Raw genomic sequence first — 20,195 nt, 5'->3', positions numbered from 1 at the left:
CTTGAAGTTCAGACGTTAATTACTGTGTTAGAATATTTTGCTAAATTACACAGCATGGCCTCGGGAGATAACAGGCACTAAGAGAAGGGAGGGGAGTGGATACCCGTCTACATGCTGCACCGCAGACTCAGACGTGGGGGGAAGGCAATTAGACGGGGAGTATTTATCCTCCCTGCACCACCACCCCGAGGCTTTCAGTTAGCAGCATGTACCCAGCCAGGGAAGCGATGGGAGTGTGCCAAGATTTTAAACGATGCTGAAATGGGACTGTCTCTGCCAACCAGACTGGAGGTAGGAGACAACTCCTGCAGAGAAGCAACTGTCCAGCCTGCTGCCAGCCTGCCGGCTCTGATCCCTGCTGTTTCACGGCTCCTGGGAGCTGCCCTCAGTCCCCAGGGTTGGTAGTAAGACCCTAAAAGCGCCCGTCTTGGGTCAGGTCACTGACCCAAGATATCTTTTGGGGATATCCCCTGCATACCCATGTAGCCCCAGCAGCAATAACCCCCTCAAGCTGGAGGGATCTCTGTGAATTGATCCTGCAGCCACAGCCTCCCGCAAGAGGAGTTCTGCAGCTTCCTTAGTCTTTCTCTGATGAGCTGCTTCCTGGGGTTTGCTCCTGTTTGCCCCAACAGCCCTGTCCGATGCACCTGGGGGGGCTGAGAGTGGGATGGTGCCACAGCAGGGCTGCTTCCTGTCACCCCTGATATCCAATCCCCTTATATCCAAGCGAGGACATCATGGGTGGACAACAGGATGGGAAAAAATTTGGGCCAGATGGTTGGGCTCAGAGGGTTGTAGCTACTGGATTATAACCCAACTCTGTCTGAGGGCCAGGGATGAGCAGTACTGAGGCATGATTCTGGGACCTGCCCTATTTAGCATCCTTATCCATGGCAGGGAGGAGGTGAGGAGCACAATCTTGTGAAGTTTGGAGATTTAGGGGTTGGGGATTTTGAGATTTGGGGATGTCCCGAATGTGCTCAAGGAGCTGCCATCCAGAGGGACCTCAGTGGGGTGGAAGAAAGTGTCAAGACGAAACTTAAACATTCAACAATAAATTAGGCCAGTGCAGGACAAGAGCACAGGGACATGGGCAAGGGGTGGGATAGGATTATTATGGGAGGTGAGAGCAGGCAGAGTCCACCCCGTGTTGCCTGCCCGTGGGACACCAGCCAGCAAGGTGCCTTGAGGGGACAATAGTGGCATTGCCACCTGGCATCTTCTTGAGCTTAAGTCCCCCAAGCCAGTTTTTCCACCTCCTCGCTCTGTTGCCATAGGCAACTGTTCAGGTTACCTGGCTGTAAAGGCAGGTGTGGCTGCTACATGGCGTCATAAAAATAAACAAATGCATCCAAAGCAGCACTCAGCACCAACCACCTTGGCTGGAAGTGGCTGCCCCTGGCAGGGGGCTGGCAGGAAGGTGGCAGCTCCCAGCCCCAGAGGCACCTCCTGAGTCAGTGTCCCATCAGCATCCACTGAGGATGAGACTGAGACACAAGAGGAGCCAAACCTCCCAACACCACTCATTTGTCCCGGCTCCTACAGAGTGTGGCCGTGGCTCCACACTGGCTGCCAGCCCTTCTTCCCTGCAGACTTCAGCAATCACCAAGAACTGGGCTGGGTCTCTCAGGATCCAGTGCTAATTCTCCTTCTCCCCAGCAGCAGTGAGGGATGAATCAGGGAGGTCACTGAGCTGGGGTGGCCCATGCCCACCCCGCTGACACACACGCAGCCACAGCAGCACAGAGCTGGATGAAGAACAGCCAGCTCCAACTCTGCTTAGTAAAGAGCTAGGGAAGGCAAAAGTGGTGACAATCAGTGAACAATAGATGGCAAGTAATATTATTTATCATCTCTACATCTTCAGTAGCCACGGGGCACTTCTTGCACCACGCACAGGGCTCTGATGGTTCCACTGACATTTGCTGCTCCCTTGCGTTAACCCCTTTTCTACATTTTGCTGACACTGCCAAAGGCCATGGTAAAGAAGAAATATGGTCAGGCTGCAAGAACCAAAGTCCCTTGGTTGTTCTCCTGGTTTTAGTTGGTTTTGGGGGACATGCAATGTGAAGAAGTGTTGGAGCAGGGCTGAATGTGGTCCTCAGGGTTCGGACATGGGGCACAGGCTTTGGGGCGGCAAGGATGTCAGCATGTTCACTCCTCACCATCCTGGAAGGGCAGAATGAGATGTACAGGGACAAACTGAGAGTGGTTTTCTGAAGTAAAGTGAGGCCTGAGCAAAGAGGGCTACAGGAGAGCTGGGAGGAGACAGTGGAACTCCCTCTTGCTGAGACCATCATGTGCAGGAGCCAGGACAACTTCCCAGAACTGCTAAATCTGTTTTCCTTCAGACAGATAAAAGACCCATGAAGGAATATCATCCTGGAAGATAACACCACTGCTCCTAAATGAGACGAGCCAGGTCGGGAAGCAGGCAAGGGCCAGGTCCACAGTGCCCTGGCTGCAGCACTGCCATTCCCAGGGAAAGCCTTTATCCCAGGAACAATGCCCTTTTCCAGCTCACCCTCGATTCCCCGAAGCTCTGAGGGAAGAATAGGAGGAAAGCTCTTTTATTTCTTTTTAACATCTCTGCTTTGTTATTCTTTTCACAGGCTTCCCAGATTTGATGGCTGCAATAGTCCTCTTGTTCTCATCTGCAAAGGGCTCTCCTGCTTTCTCAGATTATCTCCAATTCTGATCTTTGGGTTCACCTTGGGGATTCATTTCCCTTCTTCAACCTAAAATACACACTGTTCCAAGAATAAAACTGTGTTTTGATCCAAACCATCATTCAAATTCACTGTGCTCCATCAAACCATTTGGATGGACCACCTTTTATCTCCCTTAGTAAACCATCTCTTTGCCTAAAATCCCAATGCTGACCCCACCAGGCGTTGTTGTGAAGACACTCTCCACCTGTACAGATCTCACCCCAAACCCTCAGAATAGTTCTGGAAATTAAACTTATTGTTTCTTTGGGGATTGAGCTCTCAGGAGATGCAGTCATGGTGTTGGACGTGGCAGCAGACCCTTCCTTCTCCCCTGACCCTGTTTTCCAGCAGTCGGCCCCAGTGATCCTCAGGTCCAGAGGAGGATGTGGCAGAGCCCTCCGGGATGGGGGCTTGGTGTGGACCATGCTGGTATCAAGGGGCACAGCCACTCCCTAGGCTCCCAAAACACAGCCTGGGTGAGGTGGCAGCTCTACCCAAATTTCTTTTGCTGTCATCAGACACCCATTCCTCTGTCTGACATCAAACACAGTGGTCTGCCTGCTTCCCCAAGTATAGAGACGAGCATTGGTTCCATTAACTAGCAAACCCCAGCATTTATCACTCCAGCCTCACTTCAAATGAACTTCTCTTTTGATTTTTTGGGGTCTTTTTCAGCCCACAAAACCAACTGATCCACATCACTCAATAAATAGCACTGGTGTTGTCACCCAACGCCCCAGTCACGTCCCCAGCTCCTCCTCACCCAACGGATGTCCTCACTGCCATCCTCATTCCCTCCCTCCCAGCTAATGATGCTGTTAATGAACTTTTATTCGGGGGGAGAGGAAAGGAGCTGGAGAGAGGAAGCTTTGCAGGCAGAAGGGAAGAGACATTCCTGCCTCAGCCATCAGGCAACTTTCCCCTTCCTCTTGCTCACTCCCTCGCTGACCTTTGGCTGAGTCTGCCAGAGCTATAAAGGAAAAGGGAAAAAGGAAAAAAAAAAAAAGAGAAACTAAAAAGCAAGAGGAGCTGAAAGGACAGGCAGAGGGAGTGATGTTATCTTGCCTCTGCTAATGATTTCTGGTCAAAGGATGGGTGGATGAAGGCAGAGGGAGCTGTGCAGGATTGTGGGCAACACAGAAGGGGTTTGCTGGGGGATGCCCAGGGGGGAAGGAGTCAGGGATGAGGGGCTGAGACTGTACATGGGGACATAGATGATGATCAGCAGAAGGAGAAAATACCCATGGTGCGTGCTACTGCACCTTGTGAATCTGTCTGAAGGTATGTGGAGGTCCAAATCTTACAGGCCATGGTGACACCCCCTCCTCCCTTGGCACAAAGGCCATGTGGTTCATGGAGCTCACCAAGAGATGAGCACTCTGCACAATTAGGGACTTTCCACACCCTCATGGAGCACCCAGCAGGGTCAGCCTGTGCAGATGCCCCTGTCCTCTACTGGGTGCAGCTGGAAGAGCCCACCACCTCCTTGGTTGTGTCTACAGCCTGGTTTTGGTTCTGGCAACCATCTTGGAGCCTGGCACCTATCACTGCTGATAAATAGGTGATCCTGTTCCCCTGGGCTGGCCCTGTGCACCAGGATTAGCTGACAGCATAAAAAAACAGTGGCAAGAGCCATGGAAGAGGAATAGCATGAGTCCAGGTCAGAGCACTGCAGAGTGAGCAGTCACAGATCAACCATTTTGGGGCAGGAGTGCTGGGAGAGTCAGGCTCACCCATGTCAGCTAAGCTAAGAGTCTCAGAATCACAGAATGGCTTGGGTTGGAAAGGACCTTAAAGATCTTATTATTAAAGGTCATCTAGGAAAGTCATCTTCTCTGACAAAACAACACCACAGGGACAGACCTGTCCTGCTAAGGAACAGAGATGTATTTTTAAGTGCAAATTTATGCATGACATCTTGATATAATTAGTAAAGTCTTATTATGGAGCTGCCCTGTAGCAAAAAATATCCCTGATACATGAAATTCATATCCCTCTGCTCACCTCTAGATCACCACCATGTCCCCACATGCCAGAAAGGTGACAAAAGGGACTGTGATGGCACGGCAAGAGCAGACAGGAGCGGGTAGGGAAAAATCCTGGCAGAATCAGGACTGGGTTGTGTCACCAGTATGATGGGAAGCAGAGGGAAACGGGGACTTTGCTAGACGTCAAGATCTTCCCTGTAAGGTGACACATACCTCTGTGGGCAGAGATTTTGGGGAAGTTTGGCTATTCTTAGTGTTCCTGTCCCACCTCCTCCTCTGGATATGTGTGCCTCATCACGATGCCTGTGCTCCTCCTCACAGCTACAGTCACCATCTGTGAACTCTACCCACAATATTACCAACAAGACAAAACGTTTATGGTGTGTTTGCATTCAGAGAAAACTTCCCATGCACGTAAAAGAGTCATCACCAGCACTTTCTTTATCCCCCCCTTGCCCGAGGTCTAGCGGAGAACTTATTTTACAGCGAGTTATTTATGGCCTGACAGAAGCACCACTGACAATTTGAGATTCACAGCTCCAACCCTGGGGAATGAGATGGGTTTTTCTGAGAAAGCCTTCTACAGGCAGCAGCGGGAGGCAAAACCATCTTTAAAACAGGATGGGGGGAAGCCCTCTCCTCCTCTACTGAACATTAACGCTTAAGCTGTCTCTTCTGAACATACTTACTGAGGTTTCTGCCACCACCCTGAGCCCTGGGGAAGCTCAGGGTCTGACCTGAGCTCATCAGGAGCTCAGGGTCTGAAATGCCCTCAACGCTGCTGACAGGGCTGGGTTTCTTCTTCGCTAGGTGGGGAGTAAGGGCATAAGGGACTTAATTTCTCTCCCTCTTTCCTCCCCTCAGTCTGCCTCATCCATTCAGGTGGCTTCACCTGCCTTAAGAAGCTTTTTAAGCCGCTTAGGTGGGGAGGTGGGGATTTTCACAACTTCGGGATTTGCAAACTCAAACACTGGGTTTGCCATCCCAACTGTTGGTCTTTGCAAACCCTCGGACAAAAGGAGCACGTGCTTTAACTATTGTGCTTTCATGATCAGAAACACAACATGCAGGAAGAGCCAAGCATCCCTGCAGATGTAGGTACCTTTGAGGTGAGAAGCGTTGATGCTGGCAAGGCAAATCTCTAGGAATCATAAAGCAAACACGGGATCCTAGAATGGCTTGGGTTGAAAGTGATTTTAAGGATCATCTTGATCCAACCCCCTGCCATGGGCGGGGACTTCTCCCACCAGACCAGGTTGCTCAGTCCAACCTGGCCTTGAACACTTCCAGGGATGGGGCAGCCACAACCTTTCCACTGTCATCTACGAACCGTGGGCATCTCCAAACTGCAACGTGACAGCTTGGTGGAGAAGGACAAACTCTGAAGGCATTTACCTCCCTGAGGCAGGTATAGATGGGGCAGACCAGGACTCGAAAGGGCTCTCCAGTGCTGCTCCTCATGGTCCCGAAGACTTCACAGAGGAAGGTGATGAAGCCCAGCCAGCGCTCCACGTCCCGCTGCTGCAGCTCCTCCCGCATGGTGAAATCCTTCTGCAAGAGGGACAGAGACAGGAGGCTGCATCAGCAAAACCGCATCGCCACGGAGAGGCAACGGCTGTCTAAAGAGAGAATTAGGAGGAAATTGAAACTCAGGGTGGGGGGAGGAAGACAGACAGACTGACTGACTCTTTGGTAACAGTGGGGAGATTACTCAATGCACGTGGAGTGGCTGGGGTTTCAAAACAGCAAAGCCTCCAGAAGGCAGGTACTGTAGAAATACCACCAGCTCCTGCAATAGCTGCCATGGCTTGCACTAGAAACGGTGTCCCCTGTGCCCTGCTGTCCCTCTAGGGCAGACACAGGGACTTTTTTCCATATGCACAACCAAGACCTTAAATAAAATGCAGGGGAAAAGCTGGTGGCCATGCTGGGCTTGGTGATCCAGGTGGACCTACCCAGCCCATTCATTCCAATATCTTCAGCAGACTCAGTGTCTGGCCAGGAACATCCTAATGGTCTGGCTGCTCGCTGGTGTCTCACAAAATAATGGCAGAGACTGGCTCCCTGCCCAACCAGAAGATCAGGGCAGCCTGGGCTTGGCATTAAAAGGTCACCCTGCTCCTGAGCTGATGGTTGCTATGACTAAGGATTATCCCAGTGACGTGATTTATGGATCAACATCAGGAGGAAGCAGGGAGATAGATGCCTACCCATCAGTCCTCCAGCTGGGGAGAAAACAGGGGTTTGTCCAAAGGCAGGATGTGAAAAGGGACGTTTGTGTTGGGAGTGTGTGGCAAAGAGCACGGGACAACACAGAAAAGCAAATAAAAACCTTTCTTGAGGATGGCACAAGGGAGTGCATCGTGCTCAGAGTCAAGAAGGTTTCCCTGGGCTCTAAGTGATGCTGCAGAGCTTCTTGAATGACATCCCACGTGATATTGCTTGTCTGTCTCCATAGTGACCTTTCCCTGGTACTAAAAATTAGTAGACACTAAGCAGGGGAATATTAAAGCGGAGGACAAGTTCGTTCTCCACACCGTGTGTTCCCAGAGTGGGTTTCACAACATTTGAAATCCAGCAACTAAATAAATCATCCTCTGTCTTTTTCATCTGAGTTTGTTCCTCCTGCCTGAGACAGAGGGCCTTGCTGCTGCTCCCTGCAAAGCCAGGGAAGATATAAAAGCCACCACACCAAAGTTCACCCTCGTGCCCTGGACAAGACACAGGAGATCTTTCATTTAGAACAAAGGTAAGTGAAGCAGCTACTAAAGAAAGCCAGGCAAAAGCACAATGATTATTTTCATGACACAACTTCATGAACAGAAAATCCAAGGCAGGAGCTATTTATATGTTTCATTACAAAAGGAAAAATAAAATACGTATTTGCATATGCAGGAAAAAGACTTGTAAAATAACGAAGGCACTTATTAGCCAAACAATGATGACTAATTCCTCTCTACACCCATTTCCATAAGTGAGTTGCCCAACTGTGTCTGCGACTCCAGCGTCAACCTGCAGCCAAATCCTGTTGGGTCTTCCCAGACTCTCTGGGGGAGTTTGCAGAGTTCATCCTTTCATTATCCAGCCAGTCCCTGGGCAGTGATGGAGGAGTTATTTGCCAGCTAAAGTTATCATCCCAGAGCTACCAAATTACTCATTTTGGAGTTTTCACTTGAATTTTAATGCAAAAAAGAAGTCAAAGAGAAATGATGCCCTGAATTACTGAGAAATTAAAAAACCAAGCAAGAGCATTTCATGCCCCTCATCTGCCTTGTCCACCAATAAAGTGAAGGAAAAAAGCTCCCTTTGAACCCTGGAGCATTTCCTTGATACTCTGAGAACTCTCTATCCCCTGGTACTGTTTCCTGCATCTCATGCAGCATTCCACCCAGCTCCAGCCCCCAACCCATCCTGCCCCCAGCACTCCCTGTCCTGCCTGGGAAAGTCCACACTGATGTACCTGGAGAGCTGCACTGTACTTTGGGATCCTTGGGGCATGCTGGGAAATTCCTAGCAGCTTGGGATAACTGCATGGGCTCTGTGGTCCCAGATTACTGGGAAAGAATAAAAACCACTGCAGGAAACTCTCCCCCTTCCTGTTTCTGCTTCAAACACAGTGCCCTGCTCTGCAACCTTGCAACAGAGAAAACTGAGACTTCAACATTTTCTCTTAAAAAAATATTTTCTGTAAAAACCCCCAAACAATCAAACCAACTAATCCCCTAAAAATTCCATAAAACAACCAGCAAACCAAACCAAACTCATCAGGCCTGGGATGGGAGCTGGGCAAGAAGGGAAGTCACCACTCATCACTCTCTTTTTATTATCCTGTGGCAGCCTGTGGGTGATGCCACTCAGCAGAGACATGAATGAACACTGCCCCCAACTTTGCAGCTGAAGAAGACCCTTGTAAAAGAAAAGGGACTGGGGTCCCCTGTCTCCTTCAGTCACAAAAAAGCTTGTGCAGACTTTGATGGACCATCATGAAGGATGGGAGAGGGGGATGGAATGTGGCATGGATGCAGAAGTCACCGAGATCACTTTCACCCAGAATGTGATGCCACAGTAGGAGTAATTTTGCTCCATCTGCAGACTCAGGTTGGGCCAAATTTTGAAAAAGGAGATGATTTGCATGCACTCTGTAAAAGAAGGGAGTGATACGGATTCCTCTGACAAAGTAGGAAAAGAACCTTCCTAGAGGTTTTCTAGGCCACACCTGCCTACAGGCCAGGGCTGGGCCTGGCAGGAACTTCCATGGCAGCTGGACTTGCAGTGCCAGGACTATCTTGAAGCATCCTGACAGACCCATCTGCTTTAGATTTGGCATGAGGGGTGCACAAGGAAGGTGCTCCGTCCTTAAATTTGGGTTCCAGACAGCAGGTTTGACCAGTACCACAGAGTGTACAGATGGGCAAGCCAACCTGAATGCCACCCATGCAGAGGTGTCCCACCTCCCTTGGGGTGTCCATGTCTGAGGAGACCATCCAGGTTGTTTGATCCGTGGATTTACACGAGCAATTCACCTGGCTGCAGGTCAGCCATGCTCCCAGCAGGACCTGAGACCCTTGGAGAACATGGAGACCAAAGGGTGTGCAACCAAAAGGGATGAGGCAGAGCAACCACAGGGGAAAGTTGAGGAGCTGGCCAGCAGGGAAGAGCGGCTCAGCAGGGAACAACCCCCACGTCCTGCATGCCCGGGGCACTTCTGATGAAGCCATGCCCTGACCTGCAGACCTCCACACACCAGTGACAAGCCTTGAGGGGGCTGAAAAGCTCTGAAACCAGACTGCTGGGTCACTGCCCTGCCCAGTGAACTTTATTTGCTCTGGAAATGCCTCATGGAGTTATATAAAAATAACCTGTGGATTGGCTTGCCCCATGCCTAGGTGGTGATGTCAGGGCAGCAAGCAAATTATCTTTCATCAGTTTGGCTGTATTTTTAAACACGAATTGTATTACTAATTTGGGGGTGCTCTGGCCTGTAGATAATCTGGGTGTGTTTACGGGATGACCTTCATTCAGTGCCTATAGTTTAAAATAAAATGTATTTATACCAGGTAGCAGGGTTGACCACCCTTCTCTGCCTGGTTTGGGAGAAGAATTCATCGGGAAACCACGTGGCAAGTGGGAGGATGCCAAGGGGACCTCTAAAGAGGTCTCATACAGGACAAGTTTGGGGCATAAACCTGAAGGCTGAGCATGTTCATCATGTTGGGCCTCACCATATGTGATCAGTAGGTCAGGGTGGCCTGTATTCACACATCATAGAGATGGCCCATGGCTCAGCCCATCTTCTGACATCCCCTGTTGGACCCTTTGTAAGCTTGGCTGAAGTTCCTGCCAGCAATGGAAATTCAAAACACCTTTATCTTGGGCATCTCCACTCCTGCACCCAAATGAAAGCCCACTCCTCATCCCAGTGTAGGTGCAGGGCATGCAACACTATCCTGAGACCTCTCCAAGCCTAGGACCAAGCTAGAAGAGCCAAGAGGAATGGCCATTCCATGGGAGAGGAGGCAGACCCATCCTCTAACATTTTTGGTGGGCAGCAGAGTCAAGTGGGATGAGAAGCAGCGTTTTGCCATCGGATCTAAGCCCTCACTCCAGCCCAGACAGCTGCAGCTGAAAATTCATCCCTTGGGAGTTTGCCACACTTTTTTTAAGACGAGTTCCAAATAACTTTTCCCCAGATCTGGGTCCACCGACTCATGGCTGACTCTGTCAGCAGCAACTGAGGGCAAAAGTTTAGTGTGGGATAAAAATGAGGGTTAATTTAAGCATCGCCACCTTCTGATGGAAAAAAAAAAAGACACATTTGGGCTTGTTGCTCTGTAAACACAGGGCTCTTCCTCTGGCAGCTCTGCTGTTTACTCAGTCATTGTCAAGGAGGCAGGAAATACTGAGTCAGAAATACTGCACAAAAAGAAATATATAATGCTTAGATATCCGTGCTAGGAGCTATATAAAAAGCTGAGAGAGGCTGTGCTAAATAGTTGATCTTCCTGGCAATGTGCTGCAAAAGGCTGGAGCCCTAAATGGCTCTTTGGAAGGGGCCTGAGATAAATCAAGTGGGTTGGAGGAGGGAGCTGGTGGGTAGAGGTTGAGACAGCCTCCGTCCTTTGCTGCTGTCCCGGAGAAGCACACCCTCCACCCACTCCCTCCCCAGACCTTCCTAGACTCCATAAATGATATTTTGCACAGTTAACATCACTGCATTGCTCCTTGCTTACAATTTAAATTCTACTTGTATTTAGGTCCTGGCTAGGAGGAGGTTCTGGAGTGTAGCTTTGCTTTCTGAGGAGTATAACCCAGTGAGATGAGTAGTTTGTAGCACTGGCATTCAGAAGAAGCTCGGGAGGTGCTGGAAGAACTTGTGACAGTACAGGGAGTGATCAAACTGCTCTGCCCATGGATGGTCAGGGTCTCAACGAGCTCCTCTGTGCCACTCACAGCTTCACTGGGAATATTTCACTCCATGGACACCACTACACAAACTCCTTTGCCGGAGATGGTGGGACATGGCAGGACCATCAGCTCTTCCATGGGCTCTGCTCTCCCTTCAGCCTCCCGCAGCAACACTCCAGGCCTCTTTGTCTGACCCAAGGACAGAACCACATTGAGATCCCACCACACCATTCCTGCCCACGCTGCCAGTACAGGGACAACAAGACAAAGCAGAGGAAGATGATGATAGGAAACCTGCTTTGAGCCAACAGCTTCCATGTAGAACCTGGAAAAGAGCAGCACAGGAGACTGAGGTTCATTTCCAGCCCTGTGTGGGCTCCCATCACCTCTGTACCCTGATTTCCCATCCAGTAAAGGGGAATGATTTACTCATCTCCCTCTGCAAAGCGCTCTGGGGCGTGTGACTGAGACATGCAAATCATGGCAATTATTATGACTCCAAGAAAGGAGCTATTGACATTTAAAGCAGATAAAGCTTTTAAATTACAGATGACACCCTGTGCCCAGCCTTGCAAAGGTCCTGGCTTCACCCAGCCATGAGGCATTTCACTCCCACAGACTTTCATCACGTCGTTTCCTCCAGGTTGGATCTGCATCCCACGAATGTGCACCAGCTTCTTCTCGGGGTGTTTTGGCCCTTTTGGGAAGGGGAGGAAATCCCATTGGTGGCCTTCGGTGTGGACCTGATTTCATGATGGCCACAGGTCTGTGAATTATTTTAATCAGAGGGGTCTCCAAAATGCACAGTGAAGGTCCAGGTTACCAGGGCTGTGACCATCACCCCATGGACACCTACCACCCATCAGTTGATCACCAGATGACTTGTAACTTCCATTAGATGTCACTGACCAAATAATAGAATCACAGAATCATAGAATGTTTGGGTTGGAAGGGACCTTAAGGCTCATCTTGTCCCCGTCTCCTGCCATGGGCAGGGACACCTTCCAGTAGACCAGGTTGCTCCAAGACCCATCCAACCTGGCCTTGGACACTTCCAGGGATGTGGAATTCTTCCAATTCTACAAGAACAACTCACCAAAGATCCTTCAGCCACCAGGCAGACACAAACAGTGCTTATTTCTCTCAGAAGAATCTGAGCAGGAAGGGGAAAGTAAGGTCAGAAAACTCCTGGTTCTTCTAAAGGATAGGCAAACTCCCAGGATTAGGAACACAATGATTTTTAAATTCCCAGGTCTGGGTAACTGAGGCAGCTGATGATCAGAGCCAACAGGAGCTGTGGGCACTTCCTGTGTCTACAAACACCCCGAGGTGACCAAGTGAGTGGTCACTTGAACCTCCTGCCCTCTGGTCTCACCGTGACCTCTCTATATCTGGCTCCCAATCTGGGATCAGCAGCAATTACCCACCCAACGTGGGCGTCTCATGGCTTGAGCTAGTGATGTCTGTGAGGTCCTTGGGGGCTTCGGAGGTGCAAGCAGTTAATTATTGATTTATCTCAGGTTTAAATCACCCTGGTGGGGACATAATGACGGATGTGCAAATAAAAATGTTGCTGTTAACCTCGCAGTTGCTAGAGATCCTGGAGGACTGTCCGGGTGAGGGCTCTGAGCGGACCAGGAGGGTGAATTCAGCAGCATGGTCTGTGCACTACCAACAGCAAACACCACTTTGCCCTGGGTGTTTGCCAGCGCCTCCTCCAGCGCTACCCAGGTGACGGAGTTGTCTTCCTTGTCACTTAATTTTTATTGCCGCCCTTCCTATCTCACACCTTTCCGGATTCCCAAACACGTGCCAGGGTGTCAGCTCAGCTGGATAACAGCAGTTTATCATCACTTTAAAGGCTTGTTATCCCACGAACCCAGACACAGCAAAACATCATTACCAGCCTCAGCTGGATCTTACAGTGAGCAGAGGGACACAGACAGATCTGCAATCTGCAGGACACACAGATAGGGAACTAATGATGTGTTTGGGAACCAGAAGCCAATCTCTCAGTCCTGTGAAGAGGGACTGGAGAGGAGACAAGGGACCACAAAGAAATGCAAATTAATTTCCTTGTTGGGTTGTCATCAGAGCAGCTGGGGCAACCGTTTGACCCAGCCCTGCAGACACCCCATGGCTGTAATGCCCAGAGGAGGCAGCTGTCACTCAGCAGCCTTGCTCCTCTGCAGCATTTCAGAAGATCCTTGTTATATTCATTTTACTCATGTAAGTCTTGCTACTGTGGGAACCTCAAGGCAGTGATGTGCCCTTTGCCTTTACAAGTGTGTGTGGGAAACCCTGGGCTACCTTCAGATGTCGGGAGACAACAAGAGTCCTTCCCTCTGTGATGGGGACAAAGCATCCATGTCCCTTAGAGCATCCCAACCCTAGGCCAGCAATCCCCTCCTCCACTACCACAGAGGTGGTAGGAAGAGAGGGGATCAAACACAGTGGATCCCTGCTCATCCCAGCAATCTGCAGCAGCACTGACACCCCAGCTCCATGGAAAAACATATTAATGTAAATCTCTCACCCCATGGGCAGGAGCTCAGTGTAAAACCATAACGGTATGAAGAAATCCCAGAAAAAAATATTTGGAGGCTACTTTATATGGGTGGGGATGGTTTGGTGGGCAGTTAGCAAACCCTTCCCCACATTAGGGCAGGGTCTGAGTCTCAACACCATCCCCACATCTGTTCAGAGGTCACTTTTGCACCTGAAAAAATGCCCATCCCACTCCCAACACCAACTTGGGGTGATGACTGGGAACATCAACTGTGGCTGACAGATGGATCCTGCTTGCAAACGCCACATCTTGAGATGTGTGCCCAGCCTTGCAGCCTGGGAGGATGCAGGAGGGACCAGCTGGATTTTGCCAGCAGGATGCATTCTTATTCTAAGCTCTGCACAAGCAATGTGTCCTCTGTATAAGGTGGAGGTGACAAGAGATCTATGGGGACAGGCCAAGACAAGAAAGAGGGATATAAGAGGAGGAAAAGTGGCTCTGGAAGCAGGTGCTGCTTGGTCCAGGCACCAGGGCTGGAGGAATTCCTCCTGCACTCGAACTGAAGCTGTGTCCATTGAAAGGCCAGCCTGTCTGTGGATGAATGAAACCAGCTGGGGAAAAGCAGGCAGCTAATCCTGTTTGCCATCGGGAGCTTTTCCGCACAGGCGCTCCTGGCTTACACTGGCTCAGTCCGAGGAGGGATTTTCCTGGGTGCCTGGCAGCTGGCAGCAGAATGTTCTCCTGTGGGATGCTGACACCTTCCCAGGAAGTACATGCTTGATGGTGTTCACCATGAGATGGCACTGGGACCATCAATCTGCTGAGCTGGCTGTGGAGTGCAAGGAACTGAGGCTTGGCCTCTGCTTCTCCTCAAGCCAGGACCAATGGATGAATGAAGCCCCCCAGGCTTTCTCCATCCCCAAATCCTACCCCTGAAGTGGAAGCTCTCGAACTCTGTGATGCAGGGAAGCTGACAACTTTTGGATGGATGTCAGTGCACAGAGGTGGCTATAAACAGAGGTATGAGGCATTATAGAATCAGGGTTGGAAAGGGCTTTAAAAGACCATCTAATTCCAACTCCCTGCCATGGGCAGGGACACCTTCCACTAGACATGGTTGCTCCAAGCCCCATCTAACCTGGCCTTGGACACTTCCAGGGATGAGGCAGCCACAGCTTCTCTGGGCAACCTGTGCCAGGACCTCACCACCCTCACAGACAACAATTCCTTCCCAATATCCCATCTGACCCTGCACCCTGGCAGTGGGAAGCCATTCCTTGTGTCCTACCCCTCCATCCCTTGTCCCAAGTCCCTCTCCAGCTCTCCTAGAGCCCCTTTAGGCCCTGGAAGGGGCTCTCAGGTCTCTCTGAAGCCTTCTCTTCTCCAGGCTGAACACCCCCAGCTCTCCCAGCCTGGTTCCAGAGCAGAGGGGCTCCAGCCCTTGGAGCATCCTCCTCTGGACCCACTCTAACAGGTCTTTCCTGAACTGAGTACTCCAGCGCCCCATTATGGCCAGAATTCTTGGCTCCCTCCTTTACAAAAAAGCAAAAAACCCAGAAAGATGGATGCACAAAAACTCGGTGGGTGGGAGAGCACGGGGGTCCGGCAGGCAGCTGTCCAGATTCGTTGTGGGATGGGCTTTCCTTTCATCTGCCCAGAGAATGAACCACATGGATGATCAAGGAACTGGAGGAGTTAACAGACTCCCAGCCACAGATATTTGTGGCACCCAGAGTTCGTGTAAAGTTTCATACCGGGACCCTTTACTAAATTCTTTCGGTCATGGGAGAAAACACTGCAACTGTTTAGTCTGCAGGGAGGTGGTGGCTCTGGCCCAGCACTCAACGTCGCTGAGCAAACACGCTGGAAAGCAAAAAGGCTGAAAACCCTCTTATCTCCTCCGTCTGCTTTTCACTGTGTCCCTCCCACCACCACGGCCAGGCATTCGATGGCCATTGGGTACCGGTGCTGGATCCTCTTGCTGGAAAACACAGGTCTGGGATGGGGGACAAGAGATCCCTGAAAATCAAGACCTGAAGGTGAAGTACCAGTCTGCTAAAAAATGTTATTTACTCAAAGAAGTTCAGAAAAATCTTCCTCAGGGGCTAATATTTACAAATTCTATGCAGCCAGGGAGCTTTTGCTATAAGAAATGTTGTTGTTTTCTTTCTTTGTTTTCTTTTCTTTTTTTTTTTTTTTAAGGGAGGTAAAAGATGCATTAATCTTTTCTGCTCATCCCTTGAAGCATGTAGGTATGGAGCACCTTACGATGCCCCCGAAGTTGCCTGTCCGTGCTGGGAAAGCTGAGATTACAGAAAAGACTTGTAGAAAACAACATCAACCAGCAAAAGCCTTCGATCCCACCATACTTTGCATCTCTTTGATCCCTCCATGCCTTGTATCTCCAAAGGGATGCTCATGATTACCATGACTCATTTTGCAGCATATCAGCAGACTTTGAGCATCACCGTATGGTATGGGTTGGAATATTAAAGAGATGCAAAGAAACACACCTTACTCTTATTAACTGGGCAGAAATGGAAAGGTTTTGTTTTTCCAGCCTGACACTATTTCCTTAGCTGATGGGCACTTCACTCCCATCGTCTTCACTTTCAGTTCCTGCTGCTCCTGGACTGGAAGTGTTATCATAGAATCACAGAATACTTTGGGTTGGAAGGGACCTTAAAGATCATCCTGTTCCAACCCCCCTGGATAGGAAGGACACCTTCCACTAGACCAGGTTGCTGGGTTTGGACTCCCAGCGCTGCCTCCTAGGCCCTCTTTAATAAAAAATTAATACGTAGAGCAATAGCTATTAAAAAAGAAAAAGAGTAAAGAAAAGTGAAGAAATTTATCACTGGGAGGGGAAAAGGAAGCACTGGTTTTGGATGCTCAGTGAGGGCAGAGAGCATGGGGGGACCCCATGGGTGGCAGCACAGCTGATGAGACCAGAGGATGTGTCAAGATGGGGAAGCATCATCCAGCCTCACATTCTTTGCTCCTGTCCCCAAGACTTAGATGCTGTGTTTTGCATCAGTATCAGGCCTGGCAAGCTGGAGGACAGGGACTTGAAATAATTCTGATGTCTCATTCCTCACACCCCAAGTATCTTCTGTCTCCTCTGCTCCCAGGACTTACCCTGCTGAAGCCCCTTTCCACCATCATTTTGCAATTTGCTTGTTCAAACGTCAGCAGCAGGAAAAGATGAGGCTGTGCAAAATGATCCCCCTCAGGGGAGGTAAAAGGGATGTGGACTTCATGGAAGCATTGATCCTCCAAACTCAGATTTTGACAGAGAGCAACATGCAAAAATATCCACCAGTGAGAAAAAAACCTGAGCCTAAGCCTGGCTGGGGGATGATGAGGGTGCTCATGCTGCAGGTCACACAGGACCATCCCTTTGGCTGCCACCACAGCAATAAAGTCCATCTGGTTGGAAACTGAATCTTGTACAAATTCCTGTGATTCAGCTAGAAAACCTTCAACCAAGAGATTTCCTCCTGGTGAGCACAACAGCATCCCCTGTATGTCATGGACCTGTGTCCAAGTGATGCCAGGGAATGGGCAAAGCACAAGTTATCTCATTTTCCCCCTTCCCCAGGAAAGAAAAAGAGCATTGCCCTCTCCAATATCCTCCTACCCAAACTCCATCTCTGGGCTGATGCTGGCTTGTGTGTCTGCTCTGGCCTTGGCTCAGGAGGTGATGTCCCTGGCACGTGCTTCTCCAGTGTCCTTCTGTGTCAGAAGGATGATGCTTCATTTACTGTCAAAGTGACTGGGGGATGTGGGGGTTTTCAGGAGGGGTCGCAATCAGGGTGATGCATCACAGGGTCCCTAGTGAGCCTCCAAAAATCCTCTCTCCAGGTGAGGTGAAGAAGGGAACCACCTGAGACTAGGGCTGGGAATCCCAAGGGGGCTGTGGGTATGGGCAGCAGGGGTCTTCCAACCCTGCAGCATCCTGAAATCCCCACCTTGGGGTGCCTGCAGCAGCCTGAGCCGGATTTATGTTGGTGCAGGCAGGAGCAGATGGTCTGTCAGGAGGGTGCCTTAGGCCAGCTGAGTCCCTGGGCTGGCAGGAACATACTCCCACATCCCGGGCTTGGATTTGAGCCTTTCAGGAGCAAACGGAGAGTAGGAGCTGATGCCAGTCCAGCCTGAGCTGGAGGGATCTCAACACTGAAGTGTCCCCCTCCCTTTCCTCACCTCTCAGTCAATACATAAATGAATTTTGGGGTTCATTTTTTTTTTATCCCTGCCTCTCCTATCAGGACCCCCAGCATCCTCACCTACCATCAATGGCTGGGGGCAGCTAGGAGCCCACCCCAGTGGCAGACTGCTGCCTGGCTTTGTCCCAGCACTGCAGGCAGGATGCAGGCAGGATGCAGGCAGGATGCAGGCAGGATGCAGGCATGCTGAGCAGTCTACAGTCTCCACCTAGAGCCCAGCAGAGCCTCTGCTCTGCACTGCAGCCCCACACACAGGGTGTGCACAGGCCCCACCACCTTAAGCCCCCTGATCTGAACTTGGCTGTGCTTTTAGCAGGCAGCAGCAGCTCAGCCAGGGATGCTCCTGACATTCCTCACCAGCAGCCTAGAGGACCAAAAGGAGCCTCTGCTGAGTCCCACCACCACTGGAAGATACTCATATAGGGCATCCACTGCCCAGCAGAGATGACAGACACTAGGTACCATCCCTGAGGTCACATTATGTGCTGGAGCAGGGGCTGGTCCCCACAACGGCCTTGAAATCTTGGCCCCTCCAAGGTGTAAAGGATCCATGAGAAACCACACATTGTTTATTTACAGAGTACAGCTAATGGCTATTTCCCACAACACACCTGAGCACTGCAATAAAAAACCTTACCAAGACAATGAATTAAAGTCAAATATGCCAGTCTTTACACTCTAAAGGGTTTTTTTTAGAATCTTAGACCTGTTTCCCATCAATCTCTCAACTGCATGATGCACTGCTACCCTGAACTAAACACCTTTTCCATGCAGAGCCATGACTGTAGCTGCATCAGATGGACTCCTGACCCCAGTGACCTGCAGGGCTGTGGGGACAAGCCCCTTGGCATCCCCTGTGACACTTGCTGCTACATCACTGGCCCTGTGGCCACCTCCAGCTGCAACTCTCCTTCTCAAAAGGGCTGTGATCCCCAAAACTCATCCCTGGGCTCGGGCTGACACACAGTGCAATCCCACTGATCGTTTAATTTGGGGTCTGGCTCAACTACTCCCAGCTCAGAGACCTCCTAGTGCTTGTGGGGCACAGCTCCTGTCTGCATTCCCTCCGTCCTACCAGTGGGAAATTGCCTCCCCCCCCCTTCATTAAACCCCTAGATCTCGGGCTAGACCCCTTTCTGTGCTCCGCTAACCCCCCTCATCTCACCAGCAGCCTCCGAGGAGGTGCTGCCCGGCACCACCACTTTCCTGCGTCATGGAAAGGCTACAAATGGCTCCTGCAGCCGCCGTTCTGCCCGGGAAAAGCGGCGAGTTTAAAGCAGGCAGCTCGATATTTAATCCAGGGCTCTCCAGTAACTCCCGGACCCGCACGGGACCCGTCTGCCAGCGGCTCCCGTAACCTCCACGGCAAAGCCCGGCGTTGTTACTACGGGCAGACACAGCAGAGGCTTGGCCGGACCCAGGGGTGACGGCAGGGACAGCTCTGAGTGATGCCCAGCTCTGCCCTTCACCTGCCGGCGCAGGCAGGCAGCCAGCCCGCTCCCCTGGCTCCCTCTCCTGCCTGATGCCGACACTTGCACGGGTTCGGCCCCGGATGACGACGCAAAAGAAGACCAAAAAGGAAAAAAAAAAAAAAAAAAAAAGGGAAAGAGAAGAATTAAAAAAAAAATAATAAAAAAATAACCTTATAAGTTATAGATGTTAATATATGTAATAAGTAAATATATACTAACACATAAGGGAAATAAGGAATGATCGAATATAAAAATAATAAATAATATTTAAAATGAAGTACCAAGAATAGTTTTTAGGGAGGAAGGTAATCAGTGAAGGAGAGAGATTGCTGATATCAAAATGTAACTGTCTAAGCTTGATGCAAGCAAGGTGTATTTTCATAAAGCTGGTAGAATTTCATGCATGTAGGTCATGCCACGAGGTGAGAGGTCCAGGTTGACTTCAAAAGAACTCAGAAGTACTCTGGCATTTTTATGAGTTTACTCTTAAATTATTTGGAAGTTTAATAAGGGGCTCTCTATTAAGGTATGTCAGGGCAGGTTTAGGTTGGATATGAAGAAAAGGTTCTTCCCCCAGAGGGTGGTCAGGCACCAAACAGGCTCCTCAGGGCAATGGTCATGGACCAAAGCCTCCAGAGCTCACGGAATGTTTGGACAACACTCTCAGGTACAGGGTGGATTGCTGGGGTGTCCTGTGCAGGGGCAGGAGTTGGACTGGATGATCCCCTGTTGGTCTTTTCCACCTCAGGTTTCTATTCTATGATTCTACAAGTAAAATAATAAATACCCCCTTACGGAATTACAGAACACCTTCAGAGACACAAGTGTGGGCAAACAACGGGGGACGTTCTCTCCTTCCCACTCTTTTTCTCTGTGCTTGAGAG

General features: G+C 50.2%; 1 protein-coding gene and 1 long non-coding RNA gene across 5 annotated transcripts in view; both read right to left on the bottom strand.

Moving 5' to 3' along the window:
* The window catches only part of CTIF (cap binding complex dependent translation initiation factor), a 150,506-nt gene that overhangs the window by 14,801 nt on the left and 115,510 nt on the right, over window positions 1-20,195 (bottom strand). For all 4 annotated transcript variants that reach the window (XM_027724323.2, XM_027724322.2, XM_027724324.2 and 1 more), the window contains one exon: window positions 6,095-6,250. In XM_027724323.2, the coding sequence (XP_027580124.1) occupies window positions 6,095-6,250 (156 nt within the window). The remainder of the gene's footprint in view (window positions 1-6,094; window positions 6,251-20,195) is intronic.
* Window positions 10,926-11,430, bottom strand: LOC120325141. Its single transcript, XR_005567011.1, has 2 exons — window positions 11,399-11,430; window positions 10,926-11,293 (listed from the first exon to the last, which is right to left on the bottom strand). It is a non-coding gene; the product is annotated as an uncharacterized LOC120325141 (long non-coding RNA).

This window comes from Pipra filicauda, unplaced genomic scaffold, assembly GCF_003945595.2.
Source record: "Pipra filicauda isolate LSUMZ 115617 unplaced genomic scaffold, ASM394559v2 scaffold128_size5466820_pilon, whole genome shotgun sequence".
Lineage (NCBI taxonomy): Eukaryota > Metazoa > Chordata > Aves > Passeriformes > Pipridae > Pipra > Pipra filicauda.
Note: the sequence above shows the minus strand (reverse complement) of the source record. Positions and strands in the feature narration are given on the sequence as shown.